This window comes from Lissotriton vulgaris, chromosome 8 (assembly GCF_964263255.1).
Source record: "Lissotriton vulgaris chromosome 8, aLisVul1.2, whole genome shotgun sequence".
NCBI classification, from domain to species: domain Eukaryota; kingdom Metazoa; phylum Chordata; class Amphibia; order Caudata; family Salamandridae; genus Lissotriton; species Lissotriton vulgaris.
Genome location: NC_141696.1, coordinates 167,214,462 through 167,241,459, shown reverse-complemented (window position 1 = coordinate 167,241,459; position 26,998 = coordinate 167,214,462). Strand labels below are relative to the sequence as shown.

Below are 26,998 nucleotides of genomic sequence, written 5' to 3'. Positions count from 1 at the left end.
ACTCAAAAATGTGATTATTAAAAGAACATTGTCCTTCTTTTTTTTAATATTTATACCAAACATAGCTTGATAAAATGTATATGTGATCGTAATTTTCAATTGTTGAATAAAAAAAATTATTGTCAACAAAAATTGTGTCATTATTTTCTAATACCTATTACAAAATCATTGTTATGTCTTTTTGCAAATGTATTATAACTGTAATGTTCTATCTGTTTCTATATAACACATGTAATTAGAGTACATACTATACACAGAACCTATAACTGTTATTATTCATACACCCATATACATATAATATCAATATTTGAAGGACACAGAATTAATAATTTGAATATTCCGACTCCAATCACCATTTACTTTAGGTAATTGCTTGTCAAAAATCTTTAATAATTTACAATTACAACTGCAATCACCATTTAATTAGGGTAAGTGCAGTACACAGAACCTATTTAATTTACTATTCCAACTCCAATCACCAATTAATTTGAGTAAGTGCAGGACATTAATTCATAATAAATTACTATCGTAAATTAAATGTAAAAGAAAAATTAATGTAATATAATTTAATGTAATTTCATTTAATTAATTTAATTTAAATTTAATCATAATTTATTTTTTCCCTGTACCCCTGTACCCCTATAACTAAAAACTGACCCAGAACACCAAAATACCCCTTCACCCAAAAACTAAAAACTGACCCTGAAACCTGAAAATACCCCTTTACCCATAAACTAAAAACTGACCCTGAACCCTAAAAAAACTCTTTACCCAGAAACTAAAAACTGACCCTGAAACCAAAAAATACCCCTTTACCCACAAACTAAAAACTGACCCTGAAACCTAAAAATACCCCTTTACCCACAAACTAAAAACTGACCCTGAAACCTTACAAAACCCCTTTACCCACAAACTAAAAACTGACCCTGAAACCTAAAAATACCCCTTTACCCACAAACTAAAAACTGACCCTGAAACCTAAAAATAGCCCTTTACCCACAAACTAAAAACTGACCCTGAACCCTAAAAAACCCCTTTACCCACAAACTAAAAACTGCCCCTGAGCCCTAAAAATACCCCTTTGCCCACAAACAAAAAACTGACCCAGAACCCTAAAAATTTCCCTTTTAAAACACTAGCCACCCTTATCCACTATAAACTCGACATCCCGCTCCTCAAATTATAATACATTTCTTTTTTAAATATCTACGAAAATATATATTAATAATACTTTTTACTACATACACAAAATCCCAAAATAAAAAAAATATAACATAATTGTGTGTGAAATTTCGCATTTAACAAATATGTATTTTAAATTTCGAAATGTAGAAATAATTTAATAAAAAACGAAATTTATTCTTCTATGATTACAGTATACTTTTTTTATACACTACCCACCCTTATCCCCTTGAAACTCTACATCCCACTCCTAAAATAATTAGACAAATATTTATTAAAAATATATAAAAATTTTATATTTACAATTCTTTTTAGTACATACACAAAAGCAAACTAAAAAATGTTGTACTATACTCCATAAAATTCGATATAATTTCAACTTGTTCAAATATTTATATAAAATTTTGAAATTTCGAAATTTAAATGAAAATACGAAATTTTAATTTCTATAATTGCACTATATTTTTAATACACTACCCACCCTTATCCCCTATAAACTCTACATCCCGCTCCTAAAATTATATTAGAAATATTTAAAAAATATATAATAATTATTTTATATTTAGAATACTTTTTAGTACATACACAAAAGAAAATTAAATTTTTTTTAATATACTCCCTAAATTTCGATAAAATTTCGACTAGTTCAAATATTTATTTCAATTATCGAAATTTAGTAATTTACATGAAAATTCGAAATTTTTAATTGTATAATTACACTATACTTTTTTAAAACACTACCCACCCTTATCCCCTATAAACTCTACATCCCGCTCCTAAAATTATTATACAATTATTTCGTAAATATTTAAATATAAATATATATTTACAACATTTTTCTTTTTACTACATACACAAAAGCAAACTACAATGAAATTCAAAATACTCCATAAATTTATATAAAATTTCGCCTTTTACAAATATTTAATTCAAATTTCGAAAATGTAAAATTTTACTTAAAATTCGAAATTTATTATTACATAATTACACTATACTTTTTTAAAACACCACCCACCCTTATCCCCTATAAACTCTACATTCCGCTCCTACACTTATAACTAAAATTATTGAAATTATATGTATAAATTACCTTATATATAGACAACATTTGACTATATCATTACTTTACATACTTTAAAACATCACTTTTACATATCGATATTTTTGCATATCGATATTTTAAGCTTCGATATTACTGATTTCGAAATTCATGTCTTCGATATTATTGACACACACATAAATCGATATTTTCTACAACGATATTTTGGTTGTCGATATTTCTTACCATCGACTTTTAGTACTCGATAATATGGTACTTCGACATTAACAACTCGATATTTTGACTGTCTACCGTTTCCATTCTTCAATGATATGGCTATTAGTCAATGTGTTCTCCTCCTGTCCTTTGGAACCAGTACAGTATTCCAGATTTCCAAAATGTCTTCATCAGTGATGTATATGTTCATAACATGTCAAACCAGGCTGCTCTCTTCCTCCTCGAAATGGTCCCAAACGTGGTGATCTAACTAGGGAAAGGAAACTTGACTCAGCTGTTTCAGATCATACATTATTTGTTGAACCTGTACTGATGTAAAGCGCTTTGATGTCCTCGGCTCTTGCCAGTGCTATATACAACTCTTAAATAAAATAAATAGATAGAAACTGGGGAAATATATTTGGCTTCATTACAAAATCCTAGGCAGTGTGTATGCTAGCAAAGGCATCATGTTTAAGAGGCTCTTAGAACATGCAGTATGTCTTCACATTTGCACATAGATATCAACTAAGCTAAGTTAACCATTGCGTGACGTCAAGCTTCTTGTGCAGACACAACCCTTCATATTACAAGGTGTTTGGATGCTATACAAAACACCTTAACCATGAATGATCCAGAGATGATTTCATTAGCTGAGTGCTTGCTGCTGACATCTGGTGTGACAAGGAGGGTCAGAAATACAAAACGTGGCAGGGTCAGCTCATCATACTGAGTTTTCGGAAATTGATCACCAATAAATTAAGTAATATTAATATTTGTTATTTATACCACTGACATCTCAAAACTACAGTAGTAAGTGCTATGTAAAAATAAATTATTATTTTCATTATTATAAACAAACATAAATGGATTGTTGTTGTGATAAGTGGCTCCTGTGACCTTTTTATCTCCTGGTGTAGTTTGTTGTGTGCCCAGGGTGACAGTGCTTTGAACTTGAACAAAGACCTACATGAGAATGTTTCTCGTTGCTTGATTTGATCTTGATTTTTTATAAAACATGGGTGTATTAGAGATATTCTGGTCATTTGAAATTAGTGTTTCTAAACATTATATTCTATTTTTAAAGCTATGATGGTATCCCTTTCTTAATGCACGACGGCACTTTAAAGAGAACAACGAATGTCCACGAGGTCTATCCAAACCTAACCAATGAAAATGCTGCTATGTTTACATGGGATGCACTGAAGAGCTTGAATGCTGGGAAGTGGTTCATTAAGGTAAGATTGTGATGCTTATCAAATCAGTGCACTTTATCTCAAGTTGCCATTGTAGATCCAGTAGCATCAGAAAATTGAGGACTTGCATATGTTTCTGCTCAGGCCGTGTCTTTTGAAAACAAAAGCAATAGTGGAACATAGCATGAAATTGTCCAGAGTCCGATGTTATCACATTTCATCTTTAAAGCAGGTGAAAAAGCACCCTTGATCCAAATACAGGATTAGAACAACAACCTTCTACAGGACTTCCAGCACTCCTTCAGACCACTCTACAGTGCAGAGACAGCTTCCCTTTGACAATGACCTCCATATCAATGAAAAAAATGACCCTGTCTCCTGATCATGCTTGACCTCTCAGCAGCCATTGAGACAGTTTGAGACCAAAGTGTGATCCATATCCTTGAAAATACATGTGTTTCTCTAACACAATCTTGATTTGGTTCACTGCCTTCATCACAAACCTCCACCACATTGTCCAGAAGGAAACCACAAGAAGCCATAAACCTACTGCCCCCCTGTGGAGTACTTCCAGGATCTTTTCCCCAAGGACTCAAAACCTGCCTCGAGCTAATTCTTATCCGGATTTGAAGCACCTGTTAAAACTGAGCCTAAAAGAAGACAGAATTCATCCAGTTTGTCTACAGAAACAGATAACCACAGATTCAAAATTGGTTAGCTGGCATGAATTTAGAGAGCTTCACTCACCAGGTGACTCTCCACACAAAAACACATAGAGCACATTGCCAAGAAAATCAAGAATGCATGGTACCAACTCACCCTCTTGAAAAGTATGACATCCTACCTACCTGATACAGACTTCAGAAGAACAGTGCATGTTTTAGTCCTTTTCCACATCACTGTGCTCAAAGGCCTTCTCATACTATACTGATGCCCCTGAAAGAAATCCTGCATGCTGCAATTTGTCCTTTTGCAAAATTACCTCAACAGTGAACATATAGGTATACATTTTAATAGAAAATGTGGGGGGATGGGGGAGTGGCTGGAATATGCGGAATATTTATGACCAGTTTAGAGAGGAGTAAGAACGATTTAAGTGAGGGCTAGTAAGAGGTTTAGAGAGGGCCAGGCACCCACCCGCAAAAGAATGCCCTCAACCAAAAAAGCACCAAAGCAGTTGTAAATAAATCCAACTCAGAGCTAGAGTAAGTCCGCACCACACTGGTCAACCACTGGTCATGCAATCAATCAATCAGTCAAGTAGTATTTGTAAAGCACTGCTTATCATCCCGGAGGGTATACAGGCGCTGTGCTGCGGGTTTCAGTTGAAGAGCCAGGTCTTGAGTTCTCTCCCATAGAAAATAATGGTGAGCGAGATTAAAATAAAACCCCTAAGGAAATGCTAAAATAAATTAATTTATTTTGCCTATTTTACTATGCATATATAAATTTAGTTTAGCGTTAAAAATACATTTAAATTATAAATAAATATTATTTTAATTCTTAAAATATTTTACTTACCTTTTTGAATGTAAACATAAATGTAAAGTGTTTTTTTAATTAAATTATTTAAAATTAATTCAATACATGACAACTTTTAATGCACTAATTAAAAAAAAAAATTTGGGTGCATTTTTTAAAACAAACATTAAAAAAAGTATTTAATATAATTACAATATTTTAAACTAATTAAATATTTAATAAAAAATTGGGATAATCATGCTGTAGTCTTTTTTTTAATTTGTCCTACTTTTAAATAAATGTGTAAAATTAATTTTCATTAATATTTAGCATAATATTTTTTAACGTTAATAACATTTTATACATTTCTCTATACTTAACCATAGAGAGATAAGATGATGCCTTCTGGGGTAACTAAAAGTTCTTCCTACACATTTTTTTATTTTCAGTATTCAGGGTCATCACGAAGAGGTTGAATATGTTTTCGCCGCAATGGATGTGTTATGATGTCTTTGAGTATGAGCAAATCTCTGTCAGTGCTCGTGGAAGCAATGATGTGCTCCACCAATATGGTAGCAGGGGTAATGGATTTCACGATTAAGTTAACATAAGCATTAGCCACTTTAGAAGTGGTGCTATGACATAGTATTGGTACACGCGAGAAGTAGTCAGTAGGGTTTTGATCTTTTCCTTGACGATGTAGAATCGTATAATCATACTTCTGCAGTTGCAACCTCCACCTCTCAAGGCGAGGTTGCATCTTGGCTTTAGAATTGCTGAAAATGGTGAGCAATGCTTGGTGGTTGGTGACAACTGTGAAATGCTTTCCATACAGGAGTACATGAAAATGCTCACAAGTCTACACCACAGCAACGTTGTGAATAGACATGTTTAGTCGATGAATAACTTCAGCTAGCATAAGCTGCAATGTGTCTCGGTGCATTGGGATGTCCAGTGTGCTGGGCAAGGATGGCACCCAACCCCACTAGGCTTGCATCAAATACAACCTCCATCTGTAATTTTGGATAAAGGTATGCCATTTAGTGGTATTCTCAATTGCATGATTCATTTTCTTGAAGCTTTGTTCACATTCATGTGACCATGAAAATAGAATATTTCGTTTTGTTAAGTCTCTCAATGGGACACTTACAGTGGCAAAGTCACGTATATACCTTGAACACTAACTGTCCATACAAAGGAAGGATCACAGCATAGTTACATCTTGTGGGGTCGAAGTATGATTGCAAGGCTTGTACTTTATTTGGATCCAGGGTCATTCCTCCATCAGAAATGATACAACCAAAGAACTTGTTTGGTTTTTTGAAACTCACACTTTGCTGCTTTTAAAGTGAGACTTGCATCGTTAAGTACACAACACACTTGTATAAGACTTTATCATATTCCTTTTGTGTGGTCCCCAAAAACTAGTATGCCATCACTGTAATTAAAATCATTTGTGACTGGCTGTATTATGTGACAAATGACATCCTGAAAGAGTTCTACAGCTGATGATCCTCTGAAACTTAGTCTTTTATATCTAAATAAACCAACATGAGTCAAAAAGGTCATAATGTACCTGCAATTTTCTTCCAGTTCAAGTTGGTAAATCCCTTTTTTCAAATCAAGGCAGGAAAAGGCTTTAGCTCCATTCAGCTGTTTAATCATGTCAGCAATATGCAGACCTGGATGTTGTTCTCTTTCCATTGCCTTCTGCGCTTACCACATACCAACGTGGAAGCGCACAGCTCCTCCACTAACCTTCTTTGACACTCACACTATGGGTGATACCCATGGCGTTGGACTAGTGGATTGCTCAATTATGTCATGCTGTAATAGTGTCTCAAGTTCTTTTTCAAGAGCCTCTTACAAATGAAATGCAATTCGTCAATGTCATTGAGCAACAGGATGATTGTCCTTATTTATGTGAAGTTGCATTTTCATGGTCTTAAGTCTTCTTAGTCCATGAAACAAGGATGAAAACTGATTCACTATCTTATGATAGGCATTGATATTACACTGTACAGAAATCAGCCCATGTCAGCAGCAGTACTGAAACAGTTTAAACATTCACTTGATTAAGTGCTGTGCAGGACAATAATCGGTGCTTGTACATTGGTCTTTTTATGCTTCACAGGTAATATGAATGAATCTTGAGTTTGCCATGGCACTGAAGCAGCCCACGTATACACTTTGGTTTTCAATGGGGTTAAACGGGGCACTGGAGACTGTTCATTGTACTTTTCGGTTGGGAATATGTATATCAATGGGACACTGTCTATGATAAAAGGTATGGAGCATCCATTCACTTTCAGTAGGATTTTGGGACAGTGTCCAAATTAATTTTGCACTTTCACTAGTCGGCCTAGCTTCAACCAGCATTCTTCCTTGCAAGAAGATAATCCTCCATGCGCACCGCGTCCAGCAGTCAACATTAACATCACACACCCATCTTCCTCCCTGTCACTTGACAATGACGATGACAAACTTTTAGATGAGAAATTTGACAAGTGGTGTTGCTGCTTGGCCTTATGAGCGTGGTTGGAACGTCTCTGGAACTTTCTGACATCCTTTTTAGGTCTCACCTGGAATAGCATCCGAAGGATGCGTCCAGCTGGAGACTTATAGCTGCCCGTCTCGGGGGAATGAGGGACAAGAGGGTGTTACGAGCTTGAAAGCCGGATTTGGGTGCGCGAACGCGCACGTTCCGTCCCACGCAGCGCACTTCCCTCCCATACATGCGCGTGCATATACACACACAGACAGACAGACACTCGCTCGCTCACACACACACACCCACACACGAGCACCCATACATACAGAGAAGCTACCCCTGCCGTCGCATACACACTGCATACACACACGCCCCCCTTACCCCACCAGAGACACACATATGAGCGCACATACACACACGCACGCATACAGAGACACCCCCGCCATCGCACACATACACACACACACGTGCGCCCCCCCCGCTCCCGAATACAGTCCCACTCCGCCAATCCGGTGTTCTGTAGCCTCCGCGGGGCTCTCCCTCGGGCATGGGAGCCCCGCGTCACCACTGCTACTCGGGCCAGGAACTCCGTGGGCGCTGATTCGCGCACAAGACGGAAGTCCCGCCCCCACGCTAAGTTTCGTTTTCATGAGTGCATGCGCACATCTTGTTTACTAATGTGATGCCTGCTGCTTGGCTGGTTCCACTGTACCGCCTGCTGCAGGAATAAGATAATGGATTTGTCTGATGAAAACTGGACTCGAGATTGCAGAGTTTGGATGAGCTTATCTTGCTGAATTTTGCAGGGTTTAGGTCATCCTCTTTTTAAAACCTGTGGGTGAGCTCATTTTCAGAGGAGGACTGCGTCAGGATATATGGCGGCATCATAAGGGAAAAGAAGGAATGAAAATGTCACATTATTCCTGTGTGCAGCTCTCCCCCCATATTTTTTAAATATCCACTGTTCTGACTACCCTGAGCACCTAACACATGTTCTTACTTTGAGCGAATCTTCGTGTATGTGATCGCAATTTCCCAATAACCGTATTGCAAAACGTGGTAGCGTGATATCAACTTGCCAGTACTACTGTATAGCCTGTACTCTTATGGTCTGTTCCCTCCTAAACAAGCATGTCCTCCTGCTACACCAAGGGAGGGTGAAGGCTAACACTGAGTTCTTAAGACTGCCCATCACAATCTCTGCATGCATCACCTGTGTGATGCCACTAATTTTATTTCCCCACCTGCTCAGCTCGGGTATTCAAAGGCGACAAGATAACTTGCCTCTTCAACCAATGGATCATTCTTCCAATTCGTCATTTGCCCTCACTGCTTGTTTAATTTCATTTGTTCTTTTGTTTCTAATGGTATTCAGTGCATAGAGCACCTCTGGTTAATAGCTATAGTGTGTTACCAGCTGTGGGTATGCCATGTTTCTGCTGCCTGATCCATTGCATTAGTTAATGGCTGGGTTGTTCTGCCCTAAGATTCCGCACAGAGTTTTATATGCCAGTAAAGAGTGTTCTTAATTTCTTCAATGTGAGATTTTGTTACTCTATATTTCGGAATTACATTTATCAACTATTATAACTCAGATTAGAATTTAGGACTATGTGGGGTCAGTTAAAAGTGGCGAGGAAGGGAGAATTGCCCAAATAACATAAAGTCCCTGACATGTGTTATATTGTGATGATTATTCATTTAGCTTTTAACACTGGGAAGTGCCATTAAAGTTGAGTAGATGCAGAACAGTATATGTTCTACTGGTAGCCGTATTTCTTAGAAAAAATGGTAATCATTTGTATGAAGGTGTGTGAAATTACTATTTTTTTTGTTTAGGCATAGTTTGTACAGCTATTAAATAGGTTTAATGTAATTTATTTTTGTTTGCGCTATTTAAGTTCATAATTTAATGTGAAAAAGCACACTTTGGTTTATTGCCCACTTCTCTCACTATTACAGGGCTTCAGATAACGCCGCCCCTCTTGGTAAAATTCTACCCAGATGGCAACCCCTATAAGTACTGCCCAATGCATTGATAAAAAGAACAGTATTGACAACCGGATTGTAATCGTTTTAATTCCAGAGTAGATAATAACATAAGCCCAATTTGGCGTTTTGTTTATATTTAATTAGTGATTTTATATAGCGCGGCCATAGCCCATGGGTATCATGACGCTTTACAAGATTAGCGTTACCAACAATCATCTTGAGGAATTATTTGGGTTACTGCAAGGGAAACGTGAAAAAGAGACATTCGAGAGTGCGTGGGAGATCATGGTTTTGACCAAGTGTCTTTCAAACAGAAGGGTCATCTTCTGCAGGGGGAGACTCTTCTGTAATGGATGACAAAATGCATCTTTTTCTGGAAGTCTTGAATCTCCCTAAGAAGGCGGGTTTTATTCCCACAAGCGCTCCGAGTCTGTGAGTGAGTTTTAGAGGGAAGCCTGACACTGCACGCGCGCACCCCCTGACACTGCGCGCGAGCGCGCACGGACTCCTCGTCCTCGAGACAGGAAGTTAAGGGGTGCTCTGGGTTTTGCATGATTTCCACATACTTGAACCGGCACCCAGCACAAGTCGGCTGCTGCTCAGGAAGTCGTATATGTGTCTTTGGTGTTGCTTGTAAAATTACGTTTTTACAACCTGTTTTATGTTGTAACAGACACTTTCGGACACGCAGTCGTCTGAATGTATTTTATCATTGAAAGTCGAGGCGGGAGTGAGGTTCTGCCTCTCCCACCTGCTTGTGGGGTTGGCTGCTCTGTTTTCCTGACCTTGGTTTCGAAGTTGTTTTGAGACTATTGCACACTCTGCACCCTCACACACACACTCTGCACCCTCACACACACACACTTTGCACACACACACACACACTCTGCACCCTCACACACTCTGCACCCTCACACACACACACTCTGCACCCTCACACACACACACTCTGCACCCTCACACACTCTGCACCCTCACACACACACACTCTGCACCCACACACACACACACTGCACCCTCACACACACACACTCTGCACCCTCACACACACACACTCTGCACCCTCACACACACACACTCTGCACCCTCACACACAGACACTCTGCACCCTCACACACACACACACACACACTCTGCACCCTCACACACTCACTCTGCACCCTCACACAATTACACTCTACTGAATACAACATACACTCCACACAGTACCACTCAGTGCCACATAATTATATGCTACATAATTACACTGCGCTCAACGTAACATACACTCCAAATACCACTCAGTGCCACATAATTACACACCACATAATTACACTCTACTGAATGCAACACACACTCCACACAATACCACTCAGTGCCACATAATTATATGCTACATAATTACAATGCTACATACACTCCACACAATACCACTCAGTGCCACATAATTATATGCTACATAATTACAATGCAACATACACTCCAAACAATACCACTCAGTGCCACATAATTACACGCCACATAATTACACTGCACTCAATGCAACATACACTCCAAATACCACTCAGTGCCACATAGTTACACGCCACATAATTACACTCTATCTATCTATCATCACCACAGCATCACTCAGCACCACCACAGCATCCCTCAGGGGCACCACAACATCACTATGCGCTACCACAGCATCACTGAACGCCACAGCAATACTCGACACAACCACAACATCACTCGGCACCACCACATCATCTATCTGTGCAACCATTCAACAACAACTGGTGCAAATAATTTCCTCTCAATGTTTCAAGCTTTATTACAAATGTCACAAAAAGAGGTTATTTCACTTCTGTTCTTGGATTTTCGTCACAATAAAATACACTGAACATAATCTTCACAAAAGTTATTTACAAAAGTTTAAGCTATTGCCATTATAAATTACAATAACTTTTATTTACCTATTAATTATTAAAAAGAATTATAGCAATTGTTATTTGTAATATCAATACATCTAAGTCCAGTAAATACAACACATATTGCATTACAAATGCTATAGGTGTCACATTTGCGAAAGTTAAAAGTATTGGCATTGTAAATGGCAAAACTATTAATTTCGCGATTTTCAAAACCAACACATAAATAAACAAGCATTTGCAATGCAATGGTCTCGGCATCATTAAAGGTAGAGCAATTGGCATTGCTCATGACATTTCTTTTTTTTTCTTTAAATCATAAATAAATGGCATTGTCATTTACATTGCCAATACACAGCACTCTGCACTCAACAGCACACACCACTCTGCACCTGCACTCACTGCTCTGCACACTCACTACTCTGCACACTCACTACTCTGCACACTCACTACTCTGCACACTCACTACTCTGCACACTCACTACTCTGCACACTCACTACTCTGCACTCTGCACTCACTACTCTGCACTCACTACTCTGCACTCACTACTCTGCACTCACTACTCTGCACTCACTACTCTGCACTCTGCACTCACTACTCTGCACTCTGCACTCACTACTCTGCACTCACTACTCTGCACTCACTACTCTGCACTCTGCACTCACTACTCTGCACTCTGCACTCACTACTCTGCACTTTGCACACTCTGCACTCACTACTCTGCACTCACTACTCTGCACTCTGCACTCACTACTCTGCACTCTGCACTCACTACTCTGCACTCTGCACTCACTACTCTGCACTCACTACTCTGCTCTCACTACTCTGCACTCACTACTCTGCACTCACTACTCTGCACTCACTACTCTGCACTCACTACTCACTACTCTGCACTCACTACTCACTACTCTGCACTCACTACTCACTACTCTGCACTGTGCACTCACTACTCTGCACTCACTATTCTGCATTCTGCACACTCACTCTGCACTCACTACTCTGCACTCTGCACTCACTACTCTGCACTCTGCACTCACTACTCTGCACTCTGCACTCACTACTCTGCACTCTGCACTCACTACTCTGCATTCTGCACACTCACTCTGCACTCACTACTCTGCACTCACTACTCTGCACTCACTACTCTGCACTCACTATTCTGCATTCTGCACACTCACTCTGCACTCACTACTCTGCACTCTGCACTCACTACTCTGCACTCTGCAATCACTACTCTGCACTCACTATTCTGCACTTTGCACACTCTGCACTCACTACTCTGCACTCACTACTCTGCACTCACTACTCTGCACTCACTACTCTGCACTCACTACTCTGCACTCACTACTCTGCACTCACTACTCTGCACTCTGCACTCACTACTCTGCACTCTGCACTCACTACTCTGCACTCACTACTCTGCACTCACTACTCACTACTCTGCACTCACTACTCTGCACTCACTACTCACTACTCTGCACTCACTACTCTGCACTCACTACTCACTACTCTGCACTGTGCACTCACTACTCTGCACTCACTACTCTGCACTCACTATTCTGCATTCTGCACACTCACTCTGCACTCACTACTCTGCACTCTGCACTCACTACTCTGCACTCACTACTCTGCATTCTGCACACTCACTCTGCACTCACTACTCTGCACTCACTACTCTGCACTCACTATTCTGCATTCTGCACACTCACTCTGCACTCACTACTCTGCACTCTGCACTCACTACTCTGCACTCTGCACTCACTACTCTGCACTCACTATTCTGCACTTTGCACTCACTACTCTGCACTCACTACTCTGCACTCACTACTCTGCACTCACTACTCTGCACTCACTACTCTGCACTCACTACTCTGCACTCACTACTCTGCACTCACTACTCTGCACTCTGCACTCACTACTCTGCACTCTGCACTCACTACTCTGCACTCTGCACTCACTACTCTGCACTCACTACTCTGCACTCTGCACTCTGCACTCAATACTCTGCACTCACTACTCTGCACTCACTACTCTGCACTCACTACTCTGCACTCACTACTCTGCACTCACTACTCACTACTCTGCACTCACTACTCTGCACTCACTACTCACTACTCTGCACTGTGCACTCACTACTCTGCACTCACTACTCTGCACTCACTATTCTGCATTCTGCACACTCACTCTGCACTCACTACTCTGCACTCTGCACTCACTACTCTGCACTCACTACTCTGCATTCTGCACACTCACTCTGCACTCACTACTCTGCATTCTGCACACTCACTCTGCACTCACTACTCTGCACTCACTACTCTGCACTCACTATTCTGCATTCTGCACACTCACTCTGCACTCTGCACACTCACTCTGCACTCTGCACACTCACTCTGCACTCACTACTCTGCACTCTGCACTCACTACTCTGCACTCTGCACTCACTACTCTGCACTCACTATTCTGCACTTTGCACACTCTGCACTCACTACTCTGCACTCACTACTCTGCACTCACTACTCTGCACTCACTACTCTGCACTCACTACTCTGCACTCTGCACTCACTACTCTGCACTCTGCACTCACTACTCTGCACTCTGCACTCACTACTCTGCACTCTGCACTCTGCACTCACTACTCTGCACTCACTACTCTACACTCACTACTCTACACTCACTTCTCTACACTCACTACTCTACACTCACTACTCTGCACTCACTACTCTGCACTCACTACTCTGCACTCACTACTCTGCACTCACTACTCTGCACTCACTACTCTGCACTCTGCACTCACTACTCTGCACTCACTACTCTGCACTCACTACTCACACTCACCACTCTGCACTCACTACTCTGCACTCACTACTCTGCACTCTGCACTCACTACTCTGCACTCTGCACTCACTACTCTGCACTCACTACTCTGCACTCACTACTCTGCACTCACTACTCTGCACTCTGCACTCACTACTCTGCACTCTGCACTCACTACTCTGCACTCACTACTCTGCACTCACTACTCTGCACTCTGCACTCACTACTCTGCACTCAATACTCTGCACTCTGCACTCACTACTCTGCACTCTGCACTCACTACTCTGCACTCACTACTCTGCACTCACTACTCTGCACTCACTACTCTGCACTCTGCACTCACTACTCTGCACTCTGCACTCACTACTCTGCACTCACTACTCTGCACTCACTACTCTGCACTCACTACTCTGCACTCACTACTCTGCACTCTGCACTCACTACTCTGCACTCACTACTCTGCACTCACTACTCTGCACTCACTACTCTGCACTCTGCACTCACTACTCTGCACTCTGCACTCACTACTCTGCACTCTGCACTCACTACTCTGCACTCACTACTCACTACTCTGCAATCACTACTCTGCACTCACTACTCTGCACTCACTACTCTGCACTCACCACTCTGCACTCACTACTCTGCACTCACTACTCTGCACTCTGCACTCACTACTCTGCACTCACTACTCTTCACTCACCACTCTGCACTCACTACTCTGCACTCACTACTCTGCACTCACCACTCTGCACTCACTACTCTGCACTCACTACTCTGCACTCACTACTCTGCACTCACTACTCTGCACTCACTACTCACTACTCTGCACTCACTACTCTGCACTCACTACTCTGCACTCACTACTCACTACTCTGCACTCACTACTCTGCACTCTGCACTCACTACTCTGCACTCTGCACTCACTACTCTGCACTCACTACTCACTACTCTGCACTCACTACTCTGCACTCACTACTCTGCACTCACTACTCTGCACTCACTACTCTGCACTCTGCACTCACTACTCTGCACTCACTACTCAGCACTCTGCACTCACTACTCTGCACTCTGCACTCACTACTCTGCACTCACTACTCTGCACTCACTACTCTGCACTCACTACTCTGCACTCACTACTCTGCACTCACTACTCTGCAATCTGCACTCACTACTCTGCACTCACTACTCTGCACTCACTACTCATACTCACTACTCTGCACTCACTACTCTGCACTCACTACTCTGCACTCAGTACTCACTACTCTGCACTCACTACTCACTACTCTGCACTCACTACTCACTACTCTGCACTCACTACTCTGCACTCACTACTCTGCACTCACTACTCACTACTCTGCACTCACTACTCTGCACTCACTACTCACCACTCTGCACTCACCACTCTGCACTCACCACTCTGCACTCACCACTCTGCACTCACCACTCTGCACTCACTACTCTGCACTCACTACTCTGCACTCACTACTCTGCACTCACTACTCGGAATATGAGATCGAAACTGAAAACTGTTATTACCAATAAATGTAGGGTTGGGCCACCTGTTCCCAGCATGCCTTGAAGATGCAAGGCCCGTTACATGTATTCTACTCTGTTCTTGTCCCGTTCACCCTGTCTCTGTAGAGAGCCACCCATTGGCATCATAGGATGAATGAAGCGCTTTGTCTAGGGCCAATTACTGGTATTGATTTTTCAGCTCAATCTTACTTCAGGCAGCTGCTCCACTATCTATTAATATGACGTGCAATGTGCAATCCGAGATGTGCAGTGAGCGGGAAGGACACAGCACTGTGGAGTGGAAAACAGAATACGATTGCAACTCTATCCCACAGTCCTGCAGTCACAAGCAAACACAAAGGTGTGTCTCACTACAAAAGAGCTCACAGGATGTCACAGTGATTCACTGCAGGACTGTGGCTGCAACTCTACAGCAACTGCACCAACTCAATGCCAAAGGCTGTCGCAGGAGCAAAGAAGACTAATGTAGTGCAAAGCCATACACTGCAGCTACAAAGGGTGGCAGGACCATGTCAACACTGCCCCATTGTAGCCAAAGAGGAATAGATACAGACAAATAAAGAAAAGCACAAATTCCTCACAGTCAAAACAAGCGTATGACAGTATTTATACATAAAAGTAAGATTATAAAGACAGAGCATTACCTAACCAAGTACTGTAGTCATAGCAAACACGACCTTCCCTCACATAAATACATGGCCAAATGGATACAGCAAACCAGGAGTTTAAAGCACACGTGACCTTTCAAAGCAAACATGCTACAAAGAGACACCAAGCAACACGCTAAATCTCTCCACCAGCTCAACACTGAGAACACTTGAGAAAGAGATATCTAATTAATCCAACACAGCACGGAAATAAGACAGAATGGCTTATCCCATCTTTACATATTGCACTAGCAACTAGAACTCAACAGGCAAACAGAACAAAAGCCAGTGTCGTTGTTAGAGTGGCGTTGTGAGTCTCGTCTACATGCAAATAAGATGGACACGCTTTCATTTAGCAGCCAAATATACAATAACTCTTACTGCCCCCGGAATTCCGCCGCGGCCGCACCGGAAGTCAGGCAAGGTCGCCTGTGACGGGGGCGGAGCCGCGTCCGGACCGGAAGAGGAGGCAGGCGGAGGAAATGCGTGGAGCGGCCCGGGGCTCCTGCGAGCGTGGAGAGCCCCGGGGCCGACAACAGGACGTTGCACACGTGTTGCGGGGCTCCCTTGACCAAGAGGGAGTCCCGGGATAGGAGCCGCAGCGTCAACTCTCCCTGCCGGTGCGGAGAGCGGAGTCCCCCAGATTGCCACAGTAAGTTAAAGGGGAGAGGGGGGGCCGGTGCGCGCGTGTGTGTGTGTGTGTGTGTGTGGGTGTGTGTGTGTGTGTGTGTGTGTGTGTATGAGTGGGGGGGTTCTGTATGTATGTGCGTGCGTGAGCGCTTCTGTTTCTAGGTATGCGCATGCGTGTGTTGTGTGGGAGCCTCGCGCTCGTACTAATGCGCGTGCCAGTTTAGATTCGCCTGCGCGCGGCCAGGAGTGTCTCCTGGGAAGCACACTCGCTGACATAAGATCTCGGCGGAGACGCGCTTCCGCGCGTCTTTAGCCGAGACCTAAAAATGTGTCATTTACAATACCAATAGCTCAAACATTCCTAATGCGAGACCTATTGCATTGCAAATTAGTTGTCACCTGCGTTTCCATGGGGTGGGTGTTTACCTGATGAGCCCCCGAGCAATGAACTGCTACTGGGGGTTTAAACAGGGCTGGAATGAACACAGAACTGTAGATGCTTCCAGATGCTGCTTTCCTGCTTCCTCGGTGAACTAACTGGGGTAGGGAGCTCCTGTGCCGCACTGTATACCTGCTGCAAAGGGTTGGAAAATAAAGTAGGGCTCTAGGTGAGAAATGCGAAAGTGAGCAAAGCTCTGTTCGCCTAGATTTGAAGTGGCAGTGCGCTCTCTGATGACAGCCGTCTGGGGTGGGAACAGGGGTCCCATGGAATTCCTAAACTGTGCCGGGCACACCTTTTAAAAGGTGCGCCCAGCGCAATAAAGGAACATTCACTTCATGTATAATACGGCCCCTGTTGCTCAAAGCTTCCGTGTCTGAGTACCCGTCGCACAACTGCAGATGTCCGGTGTAGTGCTGCGACACAAGGCAGATCACAGAAGGAGGTGCATGTTCAGACCTCTCCTGTGGGCATGGGACTTTACCAACGTGCAGTTCATAGTTACACTTGACTGCCTTCAGAAGAGCAGGGCCTGGAGCATGGCGCCTGGTAGCATGCTGTGGTGCTGCACTCCCACAAGAGGGTGCACGAGAGCCTGGCACACTGCCCTACCAGGTGTGCCCATCCATTTGACAGGGTGCCACCTCTGCTCCATGCCCTTGGGTCAGTGTTCTTCACGGCCTGCTTCCTTTGCAGCCCGTTCTGAGGGGCCATCTTGTGCTTTGGACACACACCCCTCTTGCTCGGACAGTGGTAAAGCATGTAGGACCCGCTGGTTTCAACCCATTATTTAATGGGTGCAGGCTGGTGGATAAGGCAACAACATTAAGTTCGCTCATCACTCCCTTTCTAGGCTCTGTTTCGTGGTATTTGGCTGTTTGTATGCACCCGAGCATATTGTATAATGCTATTAAAACAGAGACTTTTTAGGTCGATCCTGAGCAGCGCATGTGCTGCTCTTCGAAGCACGCTGTATTCAGGTATGGACTTGCTAAGATAAGCTTGCAGTTTTGTCCTATCGCTGAAGGTTGGTAGGTTGGGGAAGAAGTGTCTGGGGCATCCTTTAAACAAGCATTTGCAATGCAATAGGTCTCACTTTTGCGAAAGTTTAAGCTATTAGCATTGTAAATGACAATGCCTTTTATTTATGTTTTAACCGCATCGCTGCGGCGGTAATTTTTCCGCATCGCTGCGGCGGTAATTTTTTCGCTGTGCGGCAAAATTTAAATGACAATGTTACATGACGAGCTCAGCTCGTCATCCGCACACGACCACCGTGGCTGATGACGAGCTGAGCTCGTCATCAGCAGCGAAGGGGTTAAAAGCAAAAACATAAATAAAAGGCATTGCCATTTACAGTGCCAATAGCTCTAACTTTAATAATGCGAGACCTATTGCATTGCAAATGCTTGTTGTTTTATCGACGTGATGCACTGGATCTATATCTCGCTTTGCAAACCATTACAAAATGGTTCTCTTTCCCGCTGCATTTGCATATCTGTCCTTCATAACATGCCCCTCATTTACCCTCATGTGGAAAGGAAACACAACTTCTCTTGAGTTGGAGTCATTACTTTATGGCCTTCTACCTTGTGTTTCGGCTTACTTTTCACACTCAGAGTGCATTTATTTTGGTCTGTTCCGACCTCCATGTTAGCTACTTGTCTGTCAGCTCTTCCTTCCTTTCTAGCTGCCATGGGTACCCACTCCAAGCTTAGTGTTTCTTTCAGCATTCGTCGTCTTAAGGAATTGGAGAGACAACCGTCTATTAGTCTTGGATGCATGGCCTCTTCGTCATTGAACTCGTTGAACTTGCAATGCTTGATGAGCAAATAAAGTTTTTTTTCAAACTCATCCATTGTTTCACCAGTTTCCTGCCTTTCCTGGTTGAAAATGTACCTTTCATAGTCGACATTTGGCATTGGATTGGACTTGGTGTTCAGCACCTCCTTGATTAGACGGTACGTCACTTCACCATTGGGTGGCATTTTCCTTATCACTTTTTCACTCCTTCACCCGCCAAATTCTTCAGATGTTTAATGATCTTTTTGTCACTTATTTCTTAATGCACATCAATGAAATCATCAAAGGTTTCAGTCCAGGCAGATCATCTGTCACCAATATTTAGCTTTTTGACCCTATCGAAGGGAGGCAGTGGTTTCAAGAAGGAGGCGGCGCAGTATTTGTCACTTTTCAACAGCCATTGGAAAATAAAATGTCACTATTCTGACTGCTGCTCACGGCCTTTCAGTCGATCCGACTTGATTCACCAGCCTCGTAAGCACAACCCCCATGCTTTTGCTTGGGTTGCGCACGCCTGGTGCTGAGGTTGGATGGCTCTCTTTACTGATGTTCGGGTAAGCGTGATTGTATTCTCTATATATATGGTTAACGCCACCTTTAATGTTTCTCTGCATTTCTCTGCTTCTACTCACAGCATTCTCTTGCACCTGGCTGTCGCGGCTCGTTGCACTTTCCTTACCCAATTGTTCCTGCCTTTAGGGTTGTCATACTGTATGAATGATGGCTCTGTAAATTGGAGATCAGTAAGGTGAGGGGGTGGAGGGACTTAGGCCACCAATAAGCCACCAATAACTAAAAGAAAGATAAACTCAAGAGAGAGGGAGGTTACTTATCTGCTTGGAGCCGCATTTAAAAGAGTTCGGCAGATTTGGTACCTCCCAAACAATTGATGTAAGCATCTGCGGACATGTTGTCCATCTTTAAGACGACTGACCTCCCCTGGAGGGAATGGGCATAAAGGCCAGCTGTAAGTTCCAAATAATGTATGTGGTGAGAAGATTCCTCTTGAGACCAGATCCCTCCAGTGTTCTGATTGAGAAGGCAAGCAGCCCAACCATTTAGGGAAGCATCTGATTTCAAAACAAAATCTGGCTCTGAACCAAAGATTGCTTTGCCATTCCACGCTTCTAGGTTGTCTAGCCACCAGATTAGTTCTGACTTGGCATCCTGGTCCAGGGTAATTTGATCTTTGTACCAGAGACCGGATCTTAGGGCTCTTCCTTTTATCCTTTGTAGGGCCCGATAATTCAGAGGGCCTGGAAAAAAACGCCTGAATAGAAGAAGAGAGAAGACCTAAAAGTCTGGCTAGTTCCCTCAAAGGAAGATCTTAATGTCTCAAGACGTGTCTTATCTCTTTCTTGATCATTGTTACTTTGGTGGAAGGGAGAAGAAGGAGACACTTGGAGGTATCCAGGGTGAAGCAGAGGAACTCCAGGGATTTTGAGGGAGTCAGGATAGATTTTTCTTTCTTTATAATGAATCCTAGACTTTCTAGGCGATCCATTACGTTTTTCAGATCCTGGAGAATTTGTTGACGGTCTTGAGACATTATCAGAATGTCGTTGAGATATATGATAAGGGGCATACCTCTTACTCTTAGGAAAGAGGTGATCGTCCTCATGACCTTGATAAAACACCAAGGGGCAGACGAAAGTCCGAAAGAGAGGGCCTGCAATTGATATAGATGATTTTTCCACATAAAGTGGAAGAAAGGTTGGTGGATTTTAGCCATAGGAACGGTGAAATAAGCGTCCTTTAAATCTAGTTTGACCAACCAGTCTCCTTTCAAGACACAGTCTCTCAGGAGGTGGATACCCTCCATCTTGAAATGCCTGTAGACTAGATATTTGTTGAGATGTTTCAAATTTATTAGAGGTCTCCAACCTTTTCCTTTTTTCTCTACGAGGAATAAGGTACTTATAAATGTTAAAGTATCCTATGGAACCTCTATTATTGCACCTTTCTGGAGCATTGAGGACATCTCTTCTACTATCATTTTTTTTTTCTAAGGAGAGAGGTATGTCTCTTGGGAAGAAGGTTTGAAAGGGAATTTGAACAAAATCTATCATAAAGCCCTTGACGGTGTTCAGGAACTAAGGATCTTGAGTTATTAACTTTCAATTCTGGAAAGAAAGTTTGAGTATGCCTCCCACCTTTAAGGGGATAGAAGGGGTAGGAGGGAGGAGAGGAAGACAAGACTTACTTGGTGGGTTGAAGTTGAATGACCCACGGGATCTAAGTCTTCTTGAACGAGTTCCTCTCCCACGTTGTGGGTAGAAGGTAGGAGCGTTGAATTTTTGGTATCCCCGTCCAAAGCCACGGGATCTCTGATAGGGCCTCTGGTTAAACCAGCCGGAAGAAAGGCCCCTGCACCCGGCCCTTCCAAAAAGGTTATTGTTAAAAACCCTTTTCATATTTTGCTGTGCCTTGTCTATTTGTCATGCTATGGCGCAGTATCTATTTTCTTAATTTAACTTGCAAATTTCTAGCTGACGACAAACACACTGTACTTAAGGTCTTCACTTTCTTCACAGGCCTTGCACTGGTTTCAGTGCCTCTTTGACTCCACGTATGCTAGCTGTCAATTTTCACTTTGACTGAGGCACTCGTGGCATGGACAAGAATTTTGCTGGACCACGGCAAACTCTCCAGGAGAGCACTCTCAGTTCTTTGGATTGTGGGGTGTACATAATCACTTATCTCATCGCCAGTTGTAGGGTCTTCCCAGCCTGATACATGCAAATGATCACACCACACACAGAGCTTGGTATTACACATCTTTATTCCTTAGTGTGTAACCGTTAACTGAACATTCTACATCGTGAATTCTATCACTCACACACTTATGTCACTGTTCTACGGAGCCCATCACACTACAATGTGAAGGTTTACCTTTGTGAGCTTGTAGGCCAAAATTACGAATCCTGACTGAGCCATCTTGCTTACATCACGTGGTTGCATCACTACAGTACATGAATATGCTTTAAAATTATCAAGTAGAAACTGTAATTTTGCAGAGCTCAACTCATTCAACTGTGAGAATCTGTAAGGGAGGTTAGTAGAATGTTCCAGTCTAAGGTTGGCAGATACATTTCAAGTTTGGAACAACAGTATAAGAATGCTCTTTTTTCCAGTAGTGTTATCTGCTGTACCAGGATGAGCTTTTGCATATTGCTAATGAATTCTTACTGTACTCTTTGTGCCAACTGAACTCTTCAGAGTATGTTATCTGCCCTAGTTTAGGAAATTGTGTTAAACATTGCTGGAGCTACTGGTCAAGATGTCGTTCAGCTGACTAAAACTTGGCTCTCAAAGAATAATCCAGCTACTGAGATGTATTTAAAACTTGGGCATTGTCACCTTTCTGAATAGCCCCTAAAGGGTTTTGGGTAGGAACATGAATGTACTTTGCCTTAGGAAACGTGATGAACACCCTAAAAATGTTAACTTTGTTGGTATTCACAAATGTTTGCAATGGTTTTCCCATTCTGTTTGCACACTTATATTTAGTTATTAGAAAGGTGGCGTAGGAGATGAAACATATTGAAAAGTTGTCGAAAGACTATATTTTCTCAGGGTCTATTACAGATAATATATCTAAATGGAAAAGTGCTTTCAATATGGTATGGATAAAAGATCAAAAAAGTTAAATGTGCAAATGCACATTTCCGCAAAACTTTATCCGCAGATGGCCACCAATATGCTTGAAATCATTGTATGGATCTTTAGGTATTATCCTGGGAATTTTTGAGAAACTTAAAGAAAACCGGAACCCAACCAGATTGTAGGCAGACTCCTACAGCATAATCTTTCGCCCATCTTTTTTCTACATCGAAAACTGCTCTCCATGTGTAGAAAAAAGGGAGTCAAAAAGTTAAATGAGCAAATGCATATTTTTGAAAGAGTTATTTTCTGCATGTGTAAGTTTAGATGAACAGTAATATGCCTAGTGGTTCTTTGAGGAATTAGATCCCTGTACAGGGATTCGTTAGAAACTCTGCTAGGTGAGATCTCTCTAAGCTACAGGCCTGTTAACTAGATATAGTAGACGTACAGCCATTTCATTATTGAAACGTTTCTAGGTGATTCTGATATGAATTTGCTGTATTAGGTAACACGTATGTTTGTTTGATGTATTTTATTTTACCTTTGTTTACCTACGCTTTAAAAAGGATTAATGGCTATGAGCATTCAAAATGATAGCTTCCTGTCTTGTTATCTCATGTTATAAATATTACTTAACATTATCCTTTAATCTTAGAAGTGGCTATTTTTGGTCGGGGATTGAGAAACTCTAATGTGGAACTGTTCACTTATGCTTGCATATGTCTCTGCCCCTAGATTCATCCATGTCTAAATCTATCCATGCTTTGATTACAGCATCAATTCCTTTAACCCTTTTGGAAAGTAAAGAGCCTTCTCCTCAAATTTTAGTAGTGAACTTGTTCGAGAAAAGAGTATGTCTTAAATTGAGGTGTATACTTTTTCAGTCAGTCTGAATAAAATTGATGCAATGTTACATTTGATAATTGTTTTTTATTAACATAAAATGTGAAATATTCTTAATGTTTTTCTAGGACAAGCCATTTTTGTCCACGGGCTCTTTGTCAAGTGAAGATGAAAGATTAGCAATAAATCAATCAATTTACAAGTTGAGTGACTTTTTAAAACTTGCACACCATGCAAGGAAGTATGTGTTATTCGATCTCTATCGGCCCCCCATGATGCATCCTTATCGAGATTCCTGGATTAAACGAACCCTGCAGGTCATCAATGAATCCGCAGTGGATCCACATCTGGTAAGATTTAATTTCTCACTTAAACATTACCCAATGTAGAAGGACATCTAGGCAACATTTACAAAATTGTATTTTTTAAAGCAAATGAAAAATGAGATTAGATTTAAAACATTATCAAATAATATAACACATCAGCACCTGGTCAAAGCTATGATTTATAATTTATCTTTACAGAAGACTAGCATGGTTGTTTTTTTGCCGATTCAATGATGTCTCAACTTTGTCTATCTTTTTTATGGCATTCTATTAGAGTAACATAGTGGGTGAAAAGGATGGACCAGGATGTGGCCCTGTGTAATGTGAGCAGCTAAGAGCAGTTCAAGCCATTCCTTTGTTGTTGTTGCTGGAGTAGATACCCTAGTGTAATCGGTTTGCCCAGAGGTGGGTTCCACTTTGACTGTACTTTAGCACTTCAGCTATTTGTCATTGAACAGGCCTAAATAAGCTAGAACCAGTTTGGGACTGCTTGTGTTCCTGTCTGGAGGCGATCTGGTCTGGCTGTTCGGGCTGGACTGTTGAAACAGGACCAAGATTGATGTGTGTCTCTGTTTGTCTAGAGTGGCTCAGTAGAAGAAAAATAATGGGCTGGAATGTGTGATTGCCAGTAGTTCAGATTAATTCAAGCATCCCATCTTACCTTTTGTTCGTGTTGCTTCTGCCATCCGCTATATAAAACTTTATAAATAAATAAATACCTCCTCTGACTCAACCATCTCCTCCTACTAGCTAGCCATACCATATGCACGTCCACCTTCAATGGAAACCTTGAAATAAATGGTTCATGACTCGTATGTTGGCACTCTCAAGATTAGCTTAGGGCAACGCTATATGTGAAGATTAGAGTGCCATGATCATTCCACTCTACTGCTTCACGCTGATTACTTTGAAAACTCTGAACCAACTTCTGTTCACTCGGGTTCCTCTACCAGCTGTCCCTTTGCCCCTTCCCGAGACCCTCTCCTATGCTTCACTTTGGATTCCCTCACTCTGGTAGTCATCAGCACCTGCCTTCAACTAGTCTTCCAATGAATGCCAATGTAATACTTACTTGCAAGTCTCCTTCTACCTATTGGGCACAGCTAGACCACCAACATAAATCTGTCTGCTGCCTACTGCAGAGGCGAGTGTCTTTGAAAGAGTCTTTACTCCTCCTCATTGAGACTCCATCGCTGCTGTGCGTCTAACTGTGGTCCATTAACAACCGATGCAGATTTGCGAACAGGTCATCCTTTGGCCATCTACTGCTCATTCATTCTATACGTTCTACCTGTAATGAAAACAGCCAGTTTGAGAAAGTTTAATATCAACTTACTCTTTATCATCACAAGCACACCTGCACTTACCAAATTGCCTCCCTGATCTGTGAAACCTAGTACAGACCCTTAGCACAACTTACCTATCAGTCCCTTTTCACACTAAGCAGTCCATGGGATCTGAACTTTTCCCAGCGATTCTTTAGCAAATTGCAGTAATGAAAGCACCACAAGAAATTCATCCCAGTGAGACCCGGCTGCTGTTAAAGAGCCATCAAAGCATGTACTTAAACTTCTCACAGAACCTCAGCCACTGCTTGCAAAGACTATTGTAAGCTTGTGCAAAACTGTGCAATTCAGTCCTCTTTCTCCTTATTATAGGCAATAGAATTTGCTCCCCAGAACCCAGTGGCATATAATGCACTGTTCCTATGTGAGTTGTGCTACTCTTTTGAAGAAGTAACATCACTTAACAACTTCCTTGAGTCTTAACTTCAGACTTTAAGTTCTGTTTCTAAGTTCTGGCACTTCCACTGTGGCCTCAGTGTAAAGGACCCAACAAACACACATCATATTCCTCCCAGACACCCTCCCAAGGAATATCTCCATTATCTGTACTTGAAAGAGGTCTTTTCATTTCAATGTAAGCCTGGAAGGCCCTTACCTCAACACCCTTTGAAAAATAAAGCGAGGGCAACTTCTACCAACATTCCTCAACTAATCCACCGAATATATATTATGTCCCCAAACACTCCTTTTGCTTACTTCCTTCACTGACAATTGTCACCCAAAACCATCTTCTGGTTCTAGACACCAGAGCACAAACTCATTTTACTGACCAAACGAAAGACAGTATGACCTCAGTAGCAGTGCAACATTCCGCTAAGATGTTTCTTGAACATTTCAACATCAATTTAATTCATTATAAAAACAGTTCACTGAAGATCTTACAATTAACTTTAACAACTGGCAGCACCTCCTAACAATTCTCAACTGTCCCTTTACTCAACAATGGTAATATCCGTGATCTAATAATGTCACATTATAACATAACAACTGAATATTTTCAGCTTGACTGGTCAGACCGCTCAGCGATACCTTTCAAAAGCCCCTCTTCTTCAATTGTTTAACAGGCAAACCAATCATTAAAAAAACCTCTGATGAACATGTGCCTTGAGGGGCTCTATTAAGCCTGCCAGATGTTTGGTTGCTGAATACCAAGGTTGTCTAGTCTTTATTTTACCTCATGACCAATGTACTATTCCTTCCCTTATCCTGCATTAGTGTAGTTCCCTATTCACCCTTGCTTTCTCCCTTCACCACTTTTCTTCCTGCTTTCCTTCTTTGCTCCTTCTCTGTTTTTCTAGGTCAAAATCTGATGGTTAAAAATAAGTCCAGGTCTCCAAAAAAGGCTGCTGAAAGGCTTCACCTGCAACCACTGAAAATTAAGCACTGTAGTAAAGCACAAATGCAGTTTACGAAAACTGGAAGATGTATGAGGGTCTCATCTGAATCCTCAAAGGCCTAGAGAACCAAAGGACGTTCCACCTGTAGCCGACCCTCTGCTAAGTCTCATTGCTTCAAAAATCAAATAATTAGTGCATTGAACA

At 41.8% G+C, this 26,998-nt stretch overlaps 1 protein-coding gene across 3 annotated transcripts in view; it reads left to right on the top strand.

Moving 5' to 3' along the window:
* GDPD4 (glycerophosphodiester phosphodiesterase domain containing 4) overlaps positions 1-26,998 on the top strand; it is a 356,500-nt gene that overhangs the window by 292,515 nt on the left and 36,987 nt on the right. For all 3 annotated transcript variants that reach the window (XM_086933889.1, XM_086933891.1, XM_086933888.1), the window contains exons 10-11: positions 3,525-3,675; positions 23,914-24,135. In XM_086933889.1, coding sequence (XP_086790015.1) covers positions 3,525-3,675; positions 23,914-24,135 — 373 coding nt within the window. The remainder of the gene's footprint in view (positions 1-3,524; positions 3,676-23,913; positions 24,136-26,998) is intronic.